The 17,273-nt window shown below is 40.1% G+C and overlaps 1 protein-coding gene across 2 annotated transcripts in view; it reads right to left on the reverse strand.

The window, feature by feature from the left end:
- Positions 1-17,273, reverse strand: part of ASAH1 (N-acylsphingosine amidohydrolase 1) — a 46,036-nt gene that overhangs the window by 13,895 nt on the left and 14,868 nt on the right. Inside the window, exons 2-4 of one of the 2 annotated variants that reach the window (XM_065899830.1) lie at positions 15,069-15,115; positions 3,529-3,619; positions 3,035-3,121 (exon numbers count right to left, since the gene is read on the reverse strand). In XM_065899830.1, coding sequence (XP_065755902.1) covers positions 3,035-3,121; positions 3,529-3,619; positions 15,069-15,115 — 225 coding nt within the window. Of the gene's footprint in view, positions 1-3,034; positions 3,122-3,528; positions 3,620-4,941; positions 4,963-15,068; positions 15,116-17,273 lie in introns of those variants that run through there. The other variant, XM_065899831.1, reaches the window with a different exon arrangement.

Below are 17,273 nucleotides of genomic sequence, written 5' to 3' on the forward strand. Positions count from 1 at the left end.
GTCCCCAACCACTGACACTGTCTGCTCCTGACATTCAACCATCAGCTTTGTCATGGCTTGATGATCCAGGATCACCAGAAGCAGATGCTCCTGCTTCTGAAGTAACGTCAGGTCACTAGTAGCCTAATGGTACGTCACCATGCCCACTTCATTCACCTCACTTCATCTCATCATGTAAGCATTTAATCATCTCACATCGTCACAAAGAAGAAGGGTGAGTACAGGACAGTATGATAGCTTGAGAGAGAGCACATTCACATGACTTTTATTACACTGTACTGTTATAATTGTTCTATTTTATTATTAGTGGTTGTTAATCTCCTACTGTGCCTAATTTAAAAATTAAACTTATAGGAAAAAAACAAAGTACACATAGGGTTCAGTACTATCTACAGTTTCAGGCATCCACTGGGGGTCTTGGAATGTATCTCCCAAGGATGAGGGGTACTAATGTACTATTCCCTTCCCACACTCATAGCAACAAATCTGTATTCTAGTGATTCACAAAACATTTGTAAGGTTAACAGCCAATCTTAGGCTGAGATGCATTACCACATCCTGTTAGCAAACAACAGACACATGAGCAAATTCAATGGTGGACATATGTACTTCTTTTGCATGGTCTGATTTATATATATCATTAAGTGATTACCAAAATACAATGAACATCCATCATCTCAAATAAACATAAAATTTTTTAAAAAAGAAACAAATTTTTTTCTTGTGATGAGAACTCTTGGGACTTTCTCCTTTAACAACTGTCATATGTAACACACAGCAGCGTTAATTACAATCATCATGCTGTACATTACATCTCTAGTACTTATTTATCTTGTAACTGAAGTTTGTGCCTTTTGACCACCTTCATCCAATCCACCTTCCCAAATCTGATCTCTTTTTCTATGAGTTACTTTGTTTTTGAAGTATAATTGACCTACAACACTATGTTAGTTCCCAGTACACAACACGGTGATTCAATATTCTATACATTTAAAAATGATCAAGTCTAGTTATATCTGTCACCATAAAAAGACGTTAAATTATTATTAATTATATTCCTCACACTGTGCATTTTATACCCATGACTCTTTTATTTTGTAACTTTAAGTTTGTACCTCTTAATCTCCCTCACCTGTTCCTCTCCTCCCCTCAACCCCTCTCCCCTCTGGCTACTACCTGTTTATTCTCTGTATGTATGACTCTGTTTCTGTTTTCTTAACGTTTGTTCAGTTTTTTAAATTCCACATGTAAGTGACAACGTACAGTATCTGTCTTTCTCTGACTTTTTTCACTTAGCATAATACCATCTAGGTCTTTCCATGTTGTCGCAAATGGCAGGATTTCATTATTTTTTATGGCTGAGTATTATTCCATTGTATGTATATATATGCCACATCCTCTTTACCCATTCACATATACTTTTATTCTCAACTGCAACTATTCACTAACAATTAGATCAAGAATTAAGCTCACAGCCTCTTGCTAAGATAATGTGTTTAAGGTTCGCAAGTCTCATTTTTCACTACTTGGTAATTATATGTAATGTTATCTAACTAGGCAAATCATTTTTCTGCCTAGGAATTCAAAGCATTGCACAAGTGGAATACTCCTGCCAATTTAACAAACGAAAATGACTTACTGAACAGTTGTTTACCATTGTTTACATGCAAGCACTGGGCCTTACATACAGTAAGTCGTTTAATCCTCACAACCACCATATGAAATATGTATTATTAGTAAATTCTCCCTGGTGAGAAATCTGAAGTTGCATATGTTAAGAAACTTGTCGAAGGACACACAGCTAGTGTGTGTGACTGATCTAACCTTAAAATCCAATGTTTAAAGAACAAACAAAACCCCTAATGTCTGACTGCGAAGTCTGGGCACCTAAACCTTCTGCATGCTGCCCTCCCTGCTGACATGCAGGTTAGGGGGATTAGGGCACCTGGGGCATCTGGGGGCCTCTTCTGCTACTGCTTCTGCCAACATTTGTATTTTGGGGAAGTCTGGTGAGTATGAACATAACGGATAGCCTTAATCAAAGGGTCTGAGAGCATAAACATGAGGAATAACAGGTTTGGTGGTTGGCAGGTACAAGTGTCATAGGGATGGTATGCCCGGAACGTCCAGCCTCTAGGACAATGATTCTCAACCGGGGATGGCTTTCCCCCCAGGGGAGATCTGGTGAAGTCTAGAGACATTTTTGGTTGTCACAACTGAAGGGGTGCTACTGCCATCCAGTGAGTCGAGGCCAAGGACGCTGCTCAACATCCTACAATGCACAGACAGTGCCCACGACAAAATATTATCCAATCCCACATGTCATCACTATTGAGGTTAAAACATCTGCCCTAGGGCTTTGGTTTCCTCCCCAATCCTTTCCCCAAAGCAAAGACTGAAGGAGGGTGATGAGGATCTCTCTGGGGGCTCTAGGGGCCAGGCCCTAGATTTTCTACTGGTTTCATCTAAATAAAAAAAGGGTCTGAGAAATGGAATCTTCCTGCAGGACCAAGAAATGAAATGGTCTGGTGAACGCACAAAGACACGAAACGCACAACCCAAGTGCGTTTCAATGGTCACAGCTACTGAGGGGCAGGGCTGGGCTGAGCGTGTCATTTGTTCATATCTAGAACATCGCTCAGTGTCTTGACATGCTCAGGCAAAGTACTTAAGAAAAACCCAAATTTTCAATAGTGAACTTGCAAACCTAAGTACACATAACAGAAGGAAATGCTGTACTCCCAGATGAAATATGGATATTTGCCCAATGCTCTGTAAAACAGTTCATACTTTTATAAAACATTAAAGAGCAGCTAACTGCCAAAATTTGCCATGCTATTTTATGTCCTATTACTGTAATATTACCAAGCCCCAGAATTTTAAGTCCGTCTGAAGTTTTGACAGTAGTCTGGAATAAAAGCACACTTGTCCAAATTAGGCCTTTACATAAATAACAGAGCCTTTGCTGAACTCGTGTGTGTATATGTGTACCTGTGTGTGTTTAACATTTACTGTAGGAAATAATATTTCTTACCAACTTTTGATCCACTAACTGCACAATTTTTCCACTTGGCTCAAATGCATTTATCATATTTTTCAGGGAATTCACTATAACTTTTAGCTGAAAAATAAATTTAAAAGTTGATGAGACATAAAGAAGTGTTGACATTTAAGATTAATACTGGTATAATGAAAACAGATCTAGACCTTTTGACTTACCCATATGCAGCTAAATAGACGAGTACTATTTAAAAATGTATATGTAAACACATCTTTAACATGACATTTGATTAACCATTTAGATGATTCATATGATATAAGCTAAAGAAACAAAGGCAAAGGCTAGTAAAAAGAGCAAGACGCTACAGAGAAATGACATCTTTCCTCTACTATCACTTATTGTAAATGGCAGAGAACCATGGAAAGCAGATTCTTAAAATACTTGGTACATAATATCATGACGTGTTCTTTCAAATGCAATTATATCCAGTAAAGTCAGAAACAAAAGATTTAAGAATCATAGCATACCGCTGGTGCCTTGTCAACCATCAATTCATGCCATCTTTTGTACGGTGGTAAATCGAGATTTATAGTGTACCACGGAACCGGACCCCTATAGCTGTAATGAGAGGTGTATCATCTTGAAATGTTAAAAGCAGTTTTTTGATGATGGTCAGATAGTTACATCTATATGGATATGTTAGAGACATATTCTTAATAACAAAAGAGAAACTGGTACTCAAACCAAAACTCGTAGAAAAAGCTCATTTCCCACCCAGCGCTTCTGCCCTATGTTGTATATACAATCACAAGTCATTTTAGAAATCCTAGAATAGAATTATATGTTCTAGAAGGTTAATGTGTTGTGGTGATAGGCAAAATAATCAACTTTGGCTCAAGAGCTATACGTAAGCTGAATATCACTGCTAGAAAATATCTGCCCGTTTTTCCCTCCTAAATCTCTACGAAGATTTAGTCTATGCTCTGGGCACTTCCCCAGTTGGTTTCCCAGTCTCAGAATTCCCTCTTAGACGGTCTTAACACTACTGTCAAACCACTGACTCCAGCGCTGGCTTCAGTAAGGTCACTTTTTAAGCCCCCAGAGTGGCAACACAGTGCATGAGCTTCCCATGACTGGCTTCAAGAAACTTTACCATTCCCTCGGTCATGCTACTCTTCCTACTGTACTTCCTCTCTTTCCTCTCTTCTCAGTTGTAGTGGAATAACTGAGGACATGGAAAGGAGATGTGACCCATGAGCCCCCCCCCACCCCCAGCAAACTGGGGGCTGGCGAATAAGCCAGAACTGCAAACAGTCCTGACTGCTTTGAGCCCGCCCGGCAAACCGGGGGCATGTGAATAAGCCAGAACTGTAAACAGTCCTGGATGTTTTGAGCCCCACCCCCCCGCCCCGGCAAACCAGGGACCTGCGAATAAGCATTGAGTGCTTTGGGCACTGATCCATGAGATGTCCTCAGTATAATCAGAATGGTGGGAACGCAAGGAAATGTCCTTGTGCTGCTTTTGTGCTCAAGGACGAAGCACGGCATGTTTTCAAGAAAGCCCATTGTTGCTTGTATAATCCATAAAAGCATATGTTGCTGCTCTGACATTTCTGGAATGTTAAGAAAACAAGTCTTAAAATGTAAACATAGATAATACTTAAATAAAAGCTACCACAGCAGGACAGATGGCGCTGTTTTGCCTGAGCCAGCAGCAGCCCTCTACTGCTGTGTTTCGGCACAATTCATCTCGTGTGATGAGCTTGCTTTCGGAAACCCTGACATAAGAAAAACTACAAGACTCAGTCTTCTGTAGTAAGTCCAAGCCCAAGCTCTGTTTGATCATACCCATTCCTCAAAGTCCTACTCCTCAGTTTACACACAGCAATTTCTACTATGAGGATATAGCAACATCCACTCCCGTGCCAGTGGACTTGGGCCGTATTCCTGATGGATGAACTCTACAACTATTCTCTGCCACCACAGAAACATTATCTTCTGGCACTTGTTACTGAACTGAAATAGCCTTAAGGGTGTGCCAGTCAGTGACCGATCAGCTTAAAGTGGCCTAAAAATAGCCAGCATTTGCTCCCTTACTGCCCCGCCTCAGAGAAGCAGAAGGTGGGGTCTAGTGGGTGCTACAATGTTACCAAGCTCTTAAATATACAGACATAAATCCAGACTTATGTGTACAGTGGGGATGGGTTAAGGGAGTATGAGTTAGTTCCTAAAAGTCAAGAATTGCGGTCCTATTTATACTTCTAGAGTCATGAATAATTATTTGATTCACATTGCTGAGCTTGGGGCCTGGGCGTGTGTATACGGTTCTATGAAACTGTTAACCAGAAGCCACTCACGTTGTGATTTAGACAGAAAAGGAAAGCACAGGCAATTCTGGAAACATACATCTAAACCAAATCACAAGATTGAATTTTGTTTTTCTCAAAGCACTTTCAACCTCCCATTTCCTTAGTAGCTGATACCTATATTAAATACTGTAACACTTAAATCCCAGAAAAAAGCTTCAATTTTTGAATTCAGCTTCTAACCATAATTTCACACGTGAAATTCTGTCCCACAATTCAGTAAAATAATGACTGTTCCTCCTGTTATGGCAGGGGCTACAACTCCCTCGCCTCTCCGCCAGCACACATTTGGATTTCCTTGTCTAGTAGCAATGATAAATCAGCAGCCCGATGGACGCAGGCACGTTGGTGGCACCGCCATAAGATACGCGTTCTACCTGTGAACTCCAATCAGCTGCTTCTCCCCGCGTAACTTCCAACAAAACCCAAAACATGCCCCTATATCTGCGGTAAACTCCTGATTCTTTTACAGTATAGGATTCCAAAGTAAAAATGGAGAGGACAAACTCATTACAGCAGAAGATTATGATTACGTGGGAGTGGGAAGACCCCAGAAGCCTCTCTACAGTAAAATCTCCACTCATCAGAATTCTCTGACAAAACTGTCATTAATCTGATTCAGAAAATTATTTTAATAGCTAAAGCTTACTATGATTTTGGCTAACTATAATCCCATGTTTCACTTCTCATTCAACACTTTTCTAAAGTATTTCAGTATTTAACATCTGCACCTCAATCTCCTAGAGAAAGAGTATTTACCTTATGAGAGCAGTGAAGATTACATGAAATATGCAAAAAATACTTAGCAGCATCGGTATTTATTTATCTATTTAGGCTGTGCTGTGCAGCACGTGGGATCTTATTAGTTCCCCAACCAGGAACTGAAACTGTGCCCCCTGCATCGGGAGCTCGCATTCTTAACCACTGGACTGCCAGGGAACTTCCATAGCATTGGTATTATTTTTTTTTTTTTTGAATTTTACTTTTTTTTTAATAGAGCAGGTTCTGATTTTATACACATCAGTGGATACATGTCAGTCACTATCTCCCAATTCATCACACCACCATCCCCACCCCCCCGCGGCTTTCCCCCCTTGGTGTCCATACGTTTGTTCTCTACATCTGTGTCTCAACTTCTGCCCTGCAAACCGGTTCATCTGTACCATTTTTCTAGGTTCCACATACATGCATTAATATACAATATTTGTTTTTCTCTTTCTGATTTATTTTCCTCTGTATGACAGTCTCTAGATCCATCCACGTCTCAACAAATGACCCAATTTCATTCCTTTTTATGGCTGAGTAATACTCCATTGTATATATGTACCACAACTTCTTTATCCACTTGTCTGTCAATGGGCATTTAGGTTGCTTCCATGACCTGGATATTGTAAACAGTGCTGAAATGAACACTGGGGTGCATTTGTCTTTTTAAATTATGCTGTTCTCTAGGAATATGCCCAGTAGTGGGATTGCTGGATCATATGGTAATTCTATATTTAGGTTTTTTTTTTTTTGCGGTACGCAGGCCTATCACTGTTGTGGCCTCCCCCGTTGTGGAGCATAGGCTCCGGATGCACAGGCTCAGGGCCCATAGCTCACGGGCCCAGCCGCTCCGCGGCATGTGGGATCTTCCCGGACTGGGGCACGAACCCGGGTCCCCTGCATAGGCAGGTGGACTCTCAACCACTGCGCCACCAGGGAAGCCCTATTTTTACTTTTTTAAGGAACCTCCATACTGTTCTCCATAGTGGCTGTATCAATTTACATTCCCACCAACAGTGCAAGAGGGGTCCCTTTTCTCCACACCCTCTCCAGCATTTGTTGTTTGCAGATTTTCTGATGATGCCCATTCTAACTGGTGTGAGGTGATAACTCATTGTAGTTTTGATTTGCATTTCTCTAATAATTAGTAATGTTGAGCAGCTTTTCATGTGCTTCTTGGCCTTCTGTATGTCTTCTTTGGAGAAATATCTATTTAGGTCTTCTGCCCATTTTTGGATTGGGTTACCTGTTTCTTTAATATTGAGCTGCATGAGCTGTTTATATATTTTGGAGATTAATCCTTTGTCTGATGATTCCTTTGCAAATATTTTCTCCCATTCTGAGGGTTTTCTTTTTGTTTTGTCTATGGTTTCCTTTGCTGTGCAAAACCTTTGAAGTTTCATCAGGTCCCATTTGTTTATTGTTTTATTTATTATTTATTTATTTTTTGCAGTACGCAGGCCTCTCACTATTGTGGACTCCCCCGTTGTGGAGCACAGGCTCCAGATGTGCAGGCTCAGCGGCCATGGCTCATGGGCCCAGCCGCTCCGCGGCATGTGGGATCTTCCCGGACCGGGACACGAACCTGCGTACCCTGCATCGGCAGGCAGACTTTCAACCACTGTGCTACCAGGGAAGCCCTATTTTTGTTTTTATTTCCATTACTCTAGGAGGTGGATCAAAACAGATATTGCTGTGATTTATGTCAAAGAGTGTCCTTCCTATGTTTTCCTCTAAGAGTTTTATAGTGCTTGGTCTTACATTGAGGTCTTTAATCCATTTTGAGTTTATTTTTGTGTATGGTGTTAGGGAGTGTTCTAATTTCATTCTTTTTCACGTAGCAGTCCAGTTTTCCCAGCGCCACTTATTGAAGAGACTGTCTTTTCTCCATTGTATATCCTTGCCTCCTTTGTCACAGATTAGTTGACTATAGGTGCGTGGGTTCATCTCTGGGCTTTCTATCTTGTTCCATTGATCTATGTTTCTGTTTTTATGCCAGTACCATATTGTCTTGATTACTGTAGCTTTGTAGTATAGTCTGAACCCAGGGAGTCTGATTCCTCCAGCTCTGTTGTTTTCCCTCAAGACTGCTTTGGCTATTCGGGGTCTTTTGTGTCTCCATACAAATTTTAAGATTTTTTTCTTCTAGTTCTGTTAAAAAATGCCATTGGTAATTTGATAGGGATTGCACTGAATCTGTAGATTGCTTTGGGTAGTATAGTCATTTTCATAATATTGATTCTTCCAATCCAAGAACATGGTATATCTCTCTATCTGTTGGTATCATCTTTAATTTCTTTCATCAGTGACTTATAGTTTTCTGCATACAGGTCTTTTGTCTCCCTCGGTAGGTTTATTCCTAGGTATTTTATTCTTCTTGTTGCAATGGTAAATGGGAATGTTTCCTTAATCTCTCTTTCAGATTTTTCATCATTAGTGTATAGGAATGCAAGAGACTTCTGTGCACTGATTTTGTATCCTGTTACTTTACCAAATTCATTGATTAGCTCTAGCAGTTTTCTGGTGGCATCTTTAGGATTCTCTATGTACAGTATAATGTCATCTGCAAACAGTGACAGTTTTACTTCTTCTTTTCCAATTTGTATTCCTTTTATTTCTTCTTCTCCTCTGATTGCCATAGCTAGGACCTCCAAAACTATGTTGAATAATAGTGGTGAGAGTGGACATCTTTGTCTCCTTCCTGATCTTAAGGAAATGCTTTCATTTCAGTTATTCACCATTGAGAATGATGTTTGCTGTGGGTTCATCGTATCTGGCCTTTATTATGGTGAGGTAGGTTCCCTCTATGCCCACTTGCTGGAGAGTTTTTATCATAAATGGGTGTTGAATTATGTCAAAAGCTTTTTCTGCATCTATTGAGATGATCATATGGTTTTTATTCTTCCATTTGTTAATATGGTGTATCACATTGATTGATTTGCGTGTATTGAAGAATCCTTGCATCCGTGGGATAAATCCCACTTCATCATGGTGTATGATCCTTTTAATGTGTTGTTAGATTCTGTTTGCTACTATTTTGCTGAGGATTTTTGCATCTATATTCATCAGTGATATTGGTCTGTAATTTTCTTTTTTTGTAGTATCTTTGTCTGGTTTTGGTATCAGGGTGATGGTGGCCTCGTAGAATGAGTTTGGCAGTGTTCCTTCCTCTGCAATTTTTTGGAAGAGTTTGAGAAGGATGGGTGTTAGCTCTTCTCTAAATGTTTGACAGAATTCACCTGTGAAGCCATCTGTTCCTGGACTTTTGTTTCTTGGAAGATTTTTAATCACAGTTTCAATTTCATTACTTGTGATTGGTCTGTTCATATTTTCTATTTCTTCCTGGTTCAGTCTGGCAAGGAATGTTATGTCTTTCTAAGAATTTGTCCATTTCTTCCAGGTTGTCCATTTTATTGGCAGAGAGTTGCCTGTAGTAGTCTCTTAGGATGCTTTGTATTTCTGTGGTGCCTGCTGTAACTTCTCCTTTTTCATTTTCTAATTTTATTGATTTGAGTCCTCTCCCTCTTTTTCTTGATGAGTCTGGCTAATGGTTTATCAATTTTGTTTATCTTTTCAGAGAACCAGCTTTTAGTTTTATTGATGTTTGCTATTGTTTTCTTTGTTTCTATTTCATTTATTTCTGCTCTGATCTTTATGATTTCTTTCCTTCTGCTAACTTTGGGTTTTGTTCTTCTTTCTCTAGCTCCTTTAGGAGTAAGGTTAGATTGTTTATTTGAGATTTTTCTTGTTTCTTGAGGTAGGCTTGTACAGCTATAAACTTCCCTCTTAGAACTGCTTTTGCTGCATCCCACAGGTTTTGATTGTTGTGTTTTCATTGTCATTTGTCTCTAGGTATTTTTTTATTTCCCCTTTGATTTCTTCAGTGATCTCTTGGTTATTTAGTAACATATTGTTTAGCCTCCATGTGTTTGTGTTTTTTATGTTTTTTCCCTGTAACTGACTTCTAATCTCATAGTGTTGAGGTGAGAAAGGTGCTTGATATGATTTCAATTTTCTTAAATTTTACTGAGGCTTGATTTGAGACCCAAGATATGATCTATCCTGGAGAATGTTCCATGTGCACTTGAGAAGAAAGTGTAATCTGCTGTTTTTGGATGGAATGTCCTATAAATATCAATTAAATCTACCTGGTCTATTGTGTCATTTAAAGCTTCTCTTTCCTTATTTATTTTCATTTTGGATGATCTGTCCATTGGTGTAAGTGAGGTGTTAAAGTCCCCCAGTATTATTTTGTTACTGTCAATTTTCTCTTTTATAGCTATTAGCAGTTGCCTTATGTATTGAGGTGCTCCTATGTTGGGTGCATATGTATTTAAAATTGCTATATCTTCTTCTTGGATTCATCCCTTGATCATTATGTAGTGTCCTTCCTTGTCTCTTGTAACATTCTTTCTTTCTTATTTGTTTATTTAGGGTATGTGGGCTTCTCACTGTTGTGGACTCTCCCGTTGCGGAGCACAGGCTCCAGACGCGCAGGCTCAGCAGCCATGGCTCACGGGCGCAGCCACTCCACAGCATGTGGGATCTTCCCGGACCAGGGCACGAACCTGTGTCCCCTGTATCGGCAGGCGGACTCTCAACCGCTGCAACACCAGGGAAGCCTACATTCTTTATTTTAAAGTCTATTTTATCTGATATGAGTATTGCTACTCCAGCTTTCTTTTGATTTCCATTTGCATGGAGTATCTTTTTCCATCCCCCCACTTTCAGTCTGTATTTGTCCCTAGGTCTGAAGTGGATCTCTTGTAGACAGCATATAGATGGGTCTTATTTTTGTATCCATTTAGCGAGCATGTGTCTTTTGGTTGGAGCATTTAATCCATTCACGTTTAAGGTAATTATCGATATGTATGTTCCTATGACCATTTTCTTAATTGTTTTGGGTTTGTTTTTGTAGGTTCTTTGCTTCTCTTGTGTTTCCCACTTAGAGAAGTTCCCTTAGCATTTGTTGTAGAGCTGGTTTGGTGGTGCTGAATTCTCTTAGCTTTTGCTTGTCTGTAAAGCTTTTGATTTCTCCATTGAATCTGAAAGAGATCCTTGCCGGGTAGAGTAATCTTGGTTGTAGGTTTTTCCCTTTCATCACTTTAGGTATATCATGCCACTCCCTTCTGGCTTGTCGAATTTCTGCTGAGAAATCAGCTGTTAACCTTATGGGAGTTCCCTTCTATGTTATTTGTCATTTTTCCCTTGTTGCTTTCAATAATTTTTCTTTGTCTTTAATTTTGGCCAATTTGATTACTACGTGTCTCGGCATGTTTCTCCTTGGGTTTATCCTGTATGGGACTCACTGCGCTTCCTGGACTTGGATGGCTATTTCCTTTCCCATGTTAGCGAAGTTTTCGACTATAATCTCTTCAAATATTTTCTCTGGTCCTTTCTCTCTCTCTTCTCCTTCTGGGACCCCTATAATGTGAATGTTGTTGCGTTTAATGTTGTCCCAGAGGTCTCTTAGGCTGTCTTCATTTCTTTTCCTTCTTTTTTCTTTATTCTGTTCTGCAGCAGTGAATTCCACCATTCTGTCTTCCAGGTCACTTATCCGTTCTTCTGCCTCAGTTATTCTGCTATTGATTCCTCTAGTGTAGTTTTCATTTCAGTTATTGTCTTGTTCATCTCTGTTTGTTTGTTCTTTAATTCTTCTAGGTCTTTGTTAAGCCTTTCTTGCACCTTCTCGATCTTTGCCTCCATTCTTTTTCCGAGGTCCTGGATCGTCTTCACTATCATTATTCTGAATTCTTTTTCTGGAAGGTTGCCTATCTCCACTTCATTTAGTTGTTTTTCTGGGGTTTTATGTTGTTCCTTCATCTGGTACATAGTCCTCTGCCTTTTCATCTTGTCTATCTGTGAATGTGGTTTTTGTTCCACAGGCTGCAGGATTGTAGTTTTTCTTGCTTCTGCTGTCTGCCCTGTGGTGGATGATGCTATCTAAGAGGCTTGTGCAAGTTTCCTGATGGGAGGGACTGGTGGTGGGTAGAGCTGACTGTTGCTCTGGTCGGCAGAGCTCAGTAAAACTTTAATCTGCTTGACTGCTGATGGGTGGGGCTGGGTTCCCTCCCTGTTGGTTGTTTGGCCTGAGGCAACGCAACACTGGAGCCTACCTGGGCTCTTTGGTGGGGCTAATGGTGGACTCTGGGAGGGCTCACACCAAGGTGTTCTTCCCAGAGCTTCTGCTGCCAGTGTCCTTGCCCCCACGGGGAGCCACAGCCACCCCCCGCCTCTGCAGAAGACCCTCCAACACTAGCAGGTAGGTCTGGTTAAGTCTCCCCTGGGGTCACTGCTCCTTCCCCTGGGTCCCTATCCACACACTACTTTGTGTGTGCCCTCCAAGAGTGAAGTCTCTGTTTTCCCTAGTCCTGTCGAAGTCCTGCAGTGAAATCCCATTAGCCTTCAAAGTCTGATTCTCTAGGAATTCCTCCTCCTGTTGCCGGACCCCCAGGTGGGGAAGCCTGACGTGGGGCTCAGAATCTTCACTCCAGTGGGTGGACTTCTGTGGTATAAGTGTTCTCCAGTCTGTGAGTCATCCACCCAGCTGTTATGGAATTTGATTTTATTGTGATTGCGCCCCTCCTACTGTCTTATTGTGGCTTCTCCTTTGTCTTTGGATGTGGGGTCTTTTTTGGTGAATTCCAGTGTCTTCCTGTTGATGACTGTCCAGCAGCTAGTTGTTATTCTGGTGTTCTCACAAGAGGGAGTGAGAGCACATCCTTCTTCTCCACCATCTTATTTCAGTAGTCTCACTGCATTGGCATTTAATCAGTAGTGATCACTATAGAATATTTTCCTCCTTTACTGTGAACAATAAACATCATGAAATTATTTTTGAAACTTAGCATTTCCTGTGCCCTGGTCATCACAAGCAACATTAATCATTGACTAAACCCACCTGGTTGTTTGGCAACTAGTCTAAGTGACACAACACACACAGGTACACAAATAAGACAGCAGATGCTAGCACCAGTGAGCAGTAGAAAAGAAATGGTAATGGGATTCAGTTGGATACAGGAGTGCCCTTGTTGTTAGTCCCTTGACCTCCAGCACTGATTTGACCGGTCAGGCTGGATAAACAGGTATTTCTCTCCTCCCTCACAACTGCCAATGCATACATCCAGAATCTGTGCACTTGATTAAAAAGGATGGTCTTAAAGGTACAGGAGGGACTTCCCGGTGGCACAGTGGTTAAGAATCCGCCTGCCAACGCAGGGGACATGGGTTCGACCCCTGGTCTGGGAAGATCCCACATGCCATGGAGCAACTAAGCCCGAGCGTCACAACTACCGAGCTTGCGAGATGCAACTACTGAAGCCCGCTTGCCTAGAGCCTGTGCTCTGCAACAAGAGAAGCTACTGCAATGAGAAGCCTGTGCACCACAACGAAAAGTAGCCCCCGCTCGCTGCAACTAGAGAAAGCCTACGTGCAGCAATGAAGACCCAACACAGCCAAAATTTTTTTAAAATTTAAAAAAAAGGTACAGGAGGATGTGTTGTCATTCAAAGGTATATGAATACCACACTTCCCTCCGAGTCCTCAACATCTATTTATAATTCATAGAGAACAAAGATCAGAGCGGAGCTAAGGACTTTCGTCTTGTGAACAAGCCAGTGAGGTAGGATGGAATCCAGCAGAAACACCAGGGCAAACATATTTATATTATGTAGATGTGTAAATATAAGAAAAATGTTTATTTGCATATGTGTGTATGTGCATGCATGCACACACACACACATGCTAACGTGGAACCAGTTAAATGCCCAAGCAGGGACAGTTTGCAGGGCAGTCAATTCACTGACACCTACACATAAAAGGGAGTAGGGACAAAAAAGCCTTAAATGTGGCAGGTACTCAGTAAATGTTCAATGAACTGGGGCAGAGAGAGCAGCCAAGAGACAGTCGCAATCAATAAGGCACTGAAGACCAATACAATGCCAGTGGTGATGAAAAGGAAGAGCCTCAGAGACCGAGACATGATAGAGGGCTGGAGTGTGCACTGGCTTCATAGCAACATAGAAACTGGTAACTTCTAAATTCTTCCTGCCAAATATTTGCTTCTTTCTACAGAAAGGTGAGTAAATACAAAGAATTTAGTTTATTATGGTTTCACTGTATCTAGGACAGAGGCTATTTAGAAAACATAATTCAGACAAGTGTAGCACAATATATATATACTTGAAATGCCATAAAAACTGAAATGTCATCTTGATATTACTGGTTAAAGTTGTACGTACTCTGCCTTCCCTTCCCTGCAGCAAGCTTTTAGTGAGAGGGAAGAGCAGGGATAGTACGTTACCCTTCCCGACACACCTCTTCCTTCTTTTTCACATTCTTTACCCTCTGGGCCAGTGAGCTGTTTTTATGTCTTTCCCACAGGCTTATTTAGCCACATAGGATATGAAAAGGTCAAAACCCCAAACTAAAAATATTAATGTAAACACACTAAAACACGATATTGGCCCAACCCTATGTTTTCCAATCCTGTTTTGTCCTCAATAGCTTTGATTATCATGCCAGGGTTAATTTTTTTAATGTTTCACATGAGACCCTACACTTTTTTGTTTCAGTATGATCCAGTAGTTTATACTCAGGCACCACAGAAAATCACAGGTCACCTCTGCATTTGTCATGATGAGAAAAATACTCAGGGGTAGATAGAAGAATTTAGTGGAGAATGGAAATCGCTTTTTTTTCTCCTATGATTTCAAAAGGCTTGAAATGGACATTTTCATCATGGGGTATTTTCATATTTGTTCAAAGTCTTAGCCAAATGCATAATACACAAACCTGAGGGAAGAAAAATTTGTCTCAGGATAGAAGAAGACATGACTTAAGTTTTTATTCACTGTCATTATTATTATGAGATTATCACATGGAGAAAAGTCTCCACGAAGGTCAGAGTGAGTCTTGATCACCTGATGTTTACTCACGTTGGTCCAGAGGGAGGATAGGTTGATTTTCTGCAGTCTTCCGTCCACTAAAAAACAAAGACAATTAAGTTTCAGAAAAACAAACTGAGTAGGCAATCTGCAAAAACAGTTGAAACTTGTGAAGACAAAATCAAGTATGATCTGCCACTTTAGACCATTTCAATGCCTCTTAAAAGTCTTTTCCTCCCCTGAAAACTTCTAAAATCTCAAACCTAAGTGCATTTTCACTCAATGCAATTTGCACTATTTGCCAGGTATTGTAATTTCCCTTTTCTACTGCAAATATATTGAGTAAAGAGAAAATATAAGAACGTAGATGGACCGAGTTCCCTGGTGGCCCAGTGGTTAGGGTTCTGGGTGTTCACTGCTGTGGCTCGGATTCAATCCATGGTGGGGGAACTGAGATACCCCACAGTGATTTATCATTCTTTTATTACTAGTTCATGATGCCAAGGCATGTTCATCTCCTTTCTGCTGGAGACCCAATATTGTAAAAGACAAAAAAAAATTTTTTTAAGTAGTATAAATCCACAATAAAAGGAAGGCGAAGTAGGGAAGGAAACTACTAGAACTGTAGTTTGAGCTCAGAAAATATATCTGCAGCAAATTTGTGTGGGAATGAGATCTCACATCCTGTTTTAACTTTTGATTGTATGGGAAGTATATAAGGTAGCTTGACATTACCTGAGATTCAAATACTAATTGTTGTCAAAATACTACAGTATGTTTCCCATATAAGTACTGTTTTGCCTTGTAATTTTAGGTTGACCTCATTAACTAACAGCATCAAGTGTAAACTTAAATTATCAAAGGATAATTTAATTAGCATTTAAATTCTGTTTCTAAATTATTAGAATACAAAATATTAGATATTAAATAATATCAATTTGATAATTCAGTATCAAATTAGCAAAAGCTAATTTCCAAAGCCATTCAGTGTTCGATAATAGTGACTGAGGTGGTTCTTCTTATTCAGAAAAATTTCAGTCTCAACCTTGAGCTCAAAAGTTGTAGTAAAACTTCACTGCTGCCAACCTATCTAACTGTTGAGTGGTAGGGGCAGTCAGGATATTCGGCATCTATTTCTTACAAAATTCACTCAAGTGAAAATCTATGAGAGCAAAAGAACTTCATGGTTGAATAATAACAGAATGATCGATTTAAGTATTGTCCACAAAGTACCTGCCAATCAACAATATATTTAATAACCACAAGCTTTAAACATCTTGCATTTTCAGAAGTTTTGTACATTTGTCCAACCAAGCTTTTTTTTGCTCCACACAAATTTTTACCACTGTCAACTGTTACACATCATGGCAGATTCCACTTCAGGTCTTTCTGAATTACTCAATTCTCAACTTCTTTAAAAACATCCCTGCCTGTTGTTGTTTTATGCAGACTATTCATAGAGACTAATTCTTTAGTCTCAAACTTGGCATCGGATGCTCTAATAAATATTGATAACTGATCAGTACCAAGAGTCAAGAAAAACAACTAGGAATCATTTGCCTTGTTCTTTAATTGATGTTGATGTTGCTGCCACAGTCCCAGGCAACTGTTCTCGGCTAAAAGCTTATAGTGTGAAACAAATTTTCTCAGGACACATTTCTTCAACTTCTACAAGCAAATGTGATTCCATCAACTCATCTTTGGCAAATGGCTTTTCTTGCTTTGCTAACAAATAAGCTACTTGGAGACTTACTTTGGCTGCAGCCTCATTTTACTTTGTAAAATGTGTAAATAAATTCTGCTGTGATGAGATACTCTAGATCTTGTTTTTCTAACCACTTTTTTCCCTAGGAGTTGGGAATACTGTGATGACTGCTCGGTCTCGTAATGTCAACATACACTGTATTCTTTTAGCACAACTCTAGCGTCACTGTGTAATAAACACAATGCTTTGCCAGCTAATTAACAAGATAATCCCTACTCCGCTTGGCCTCAAAGCACGTCTGAAGTCCACTTTTCTCTTCTTTTCTTGTTTTGACGTGATAGGTTTAGACTAGTAATTTTCTTAAAGATTAAAAATAACCTGGTGCATTGATACATGCGGCACTTAAAATGCAGCTGAGTTATAATTGCATAAGCGTCATCTGAAGTGTACAGAGCACCAGTGAAAGCTACGAGCACACTGCATTCAGGCTCTGCTGCAACAACCCAACTGCTGTAGTGCTGAAGCAGCCAGACAAAATGCAAACAAACAAG

Source organism: Phocoena phocoena, chromosome 21, assembly GCF_963924675.1.
Source record: "Phocoena phocoena chromosome 21, mPhoPho1.1, whole genome shotgun sequence".
Classification (NCBI taxonomy): domain Eukaryota; kingdom Metazoa; phylum Chordata; class Mammalia; order Artiodactyla; family Phocoenidae; genus Phocoena; species Phocoena phocoena.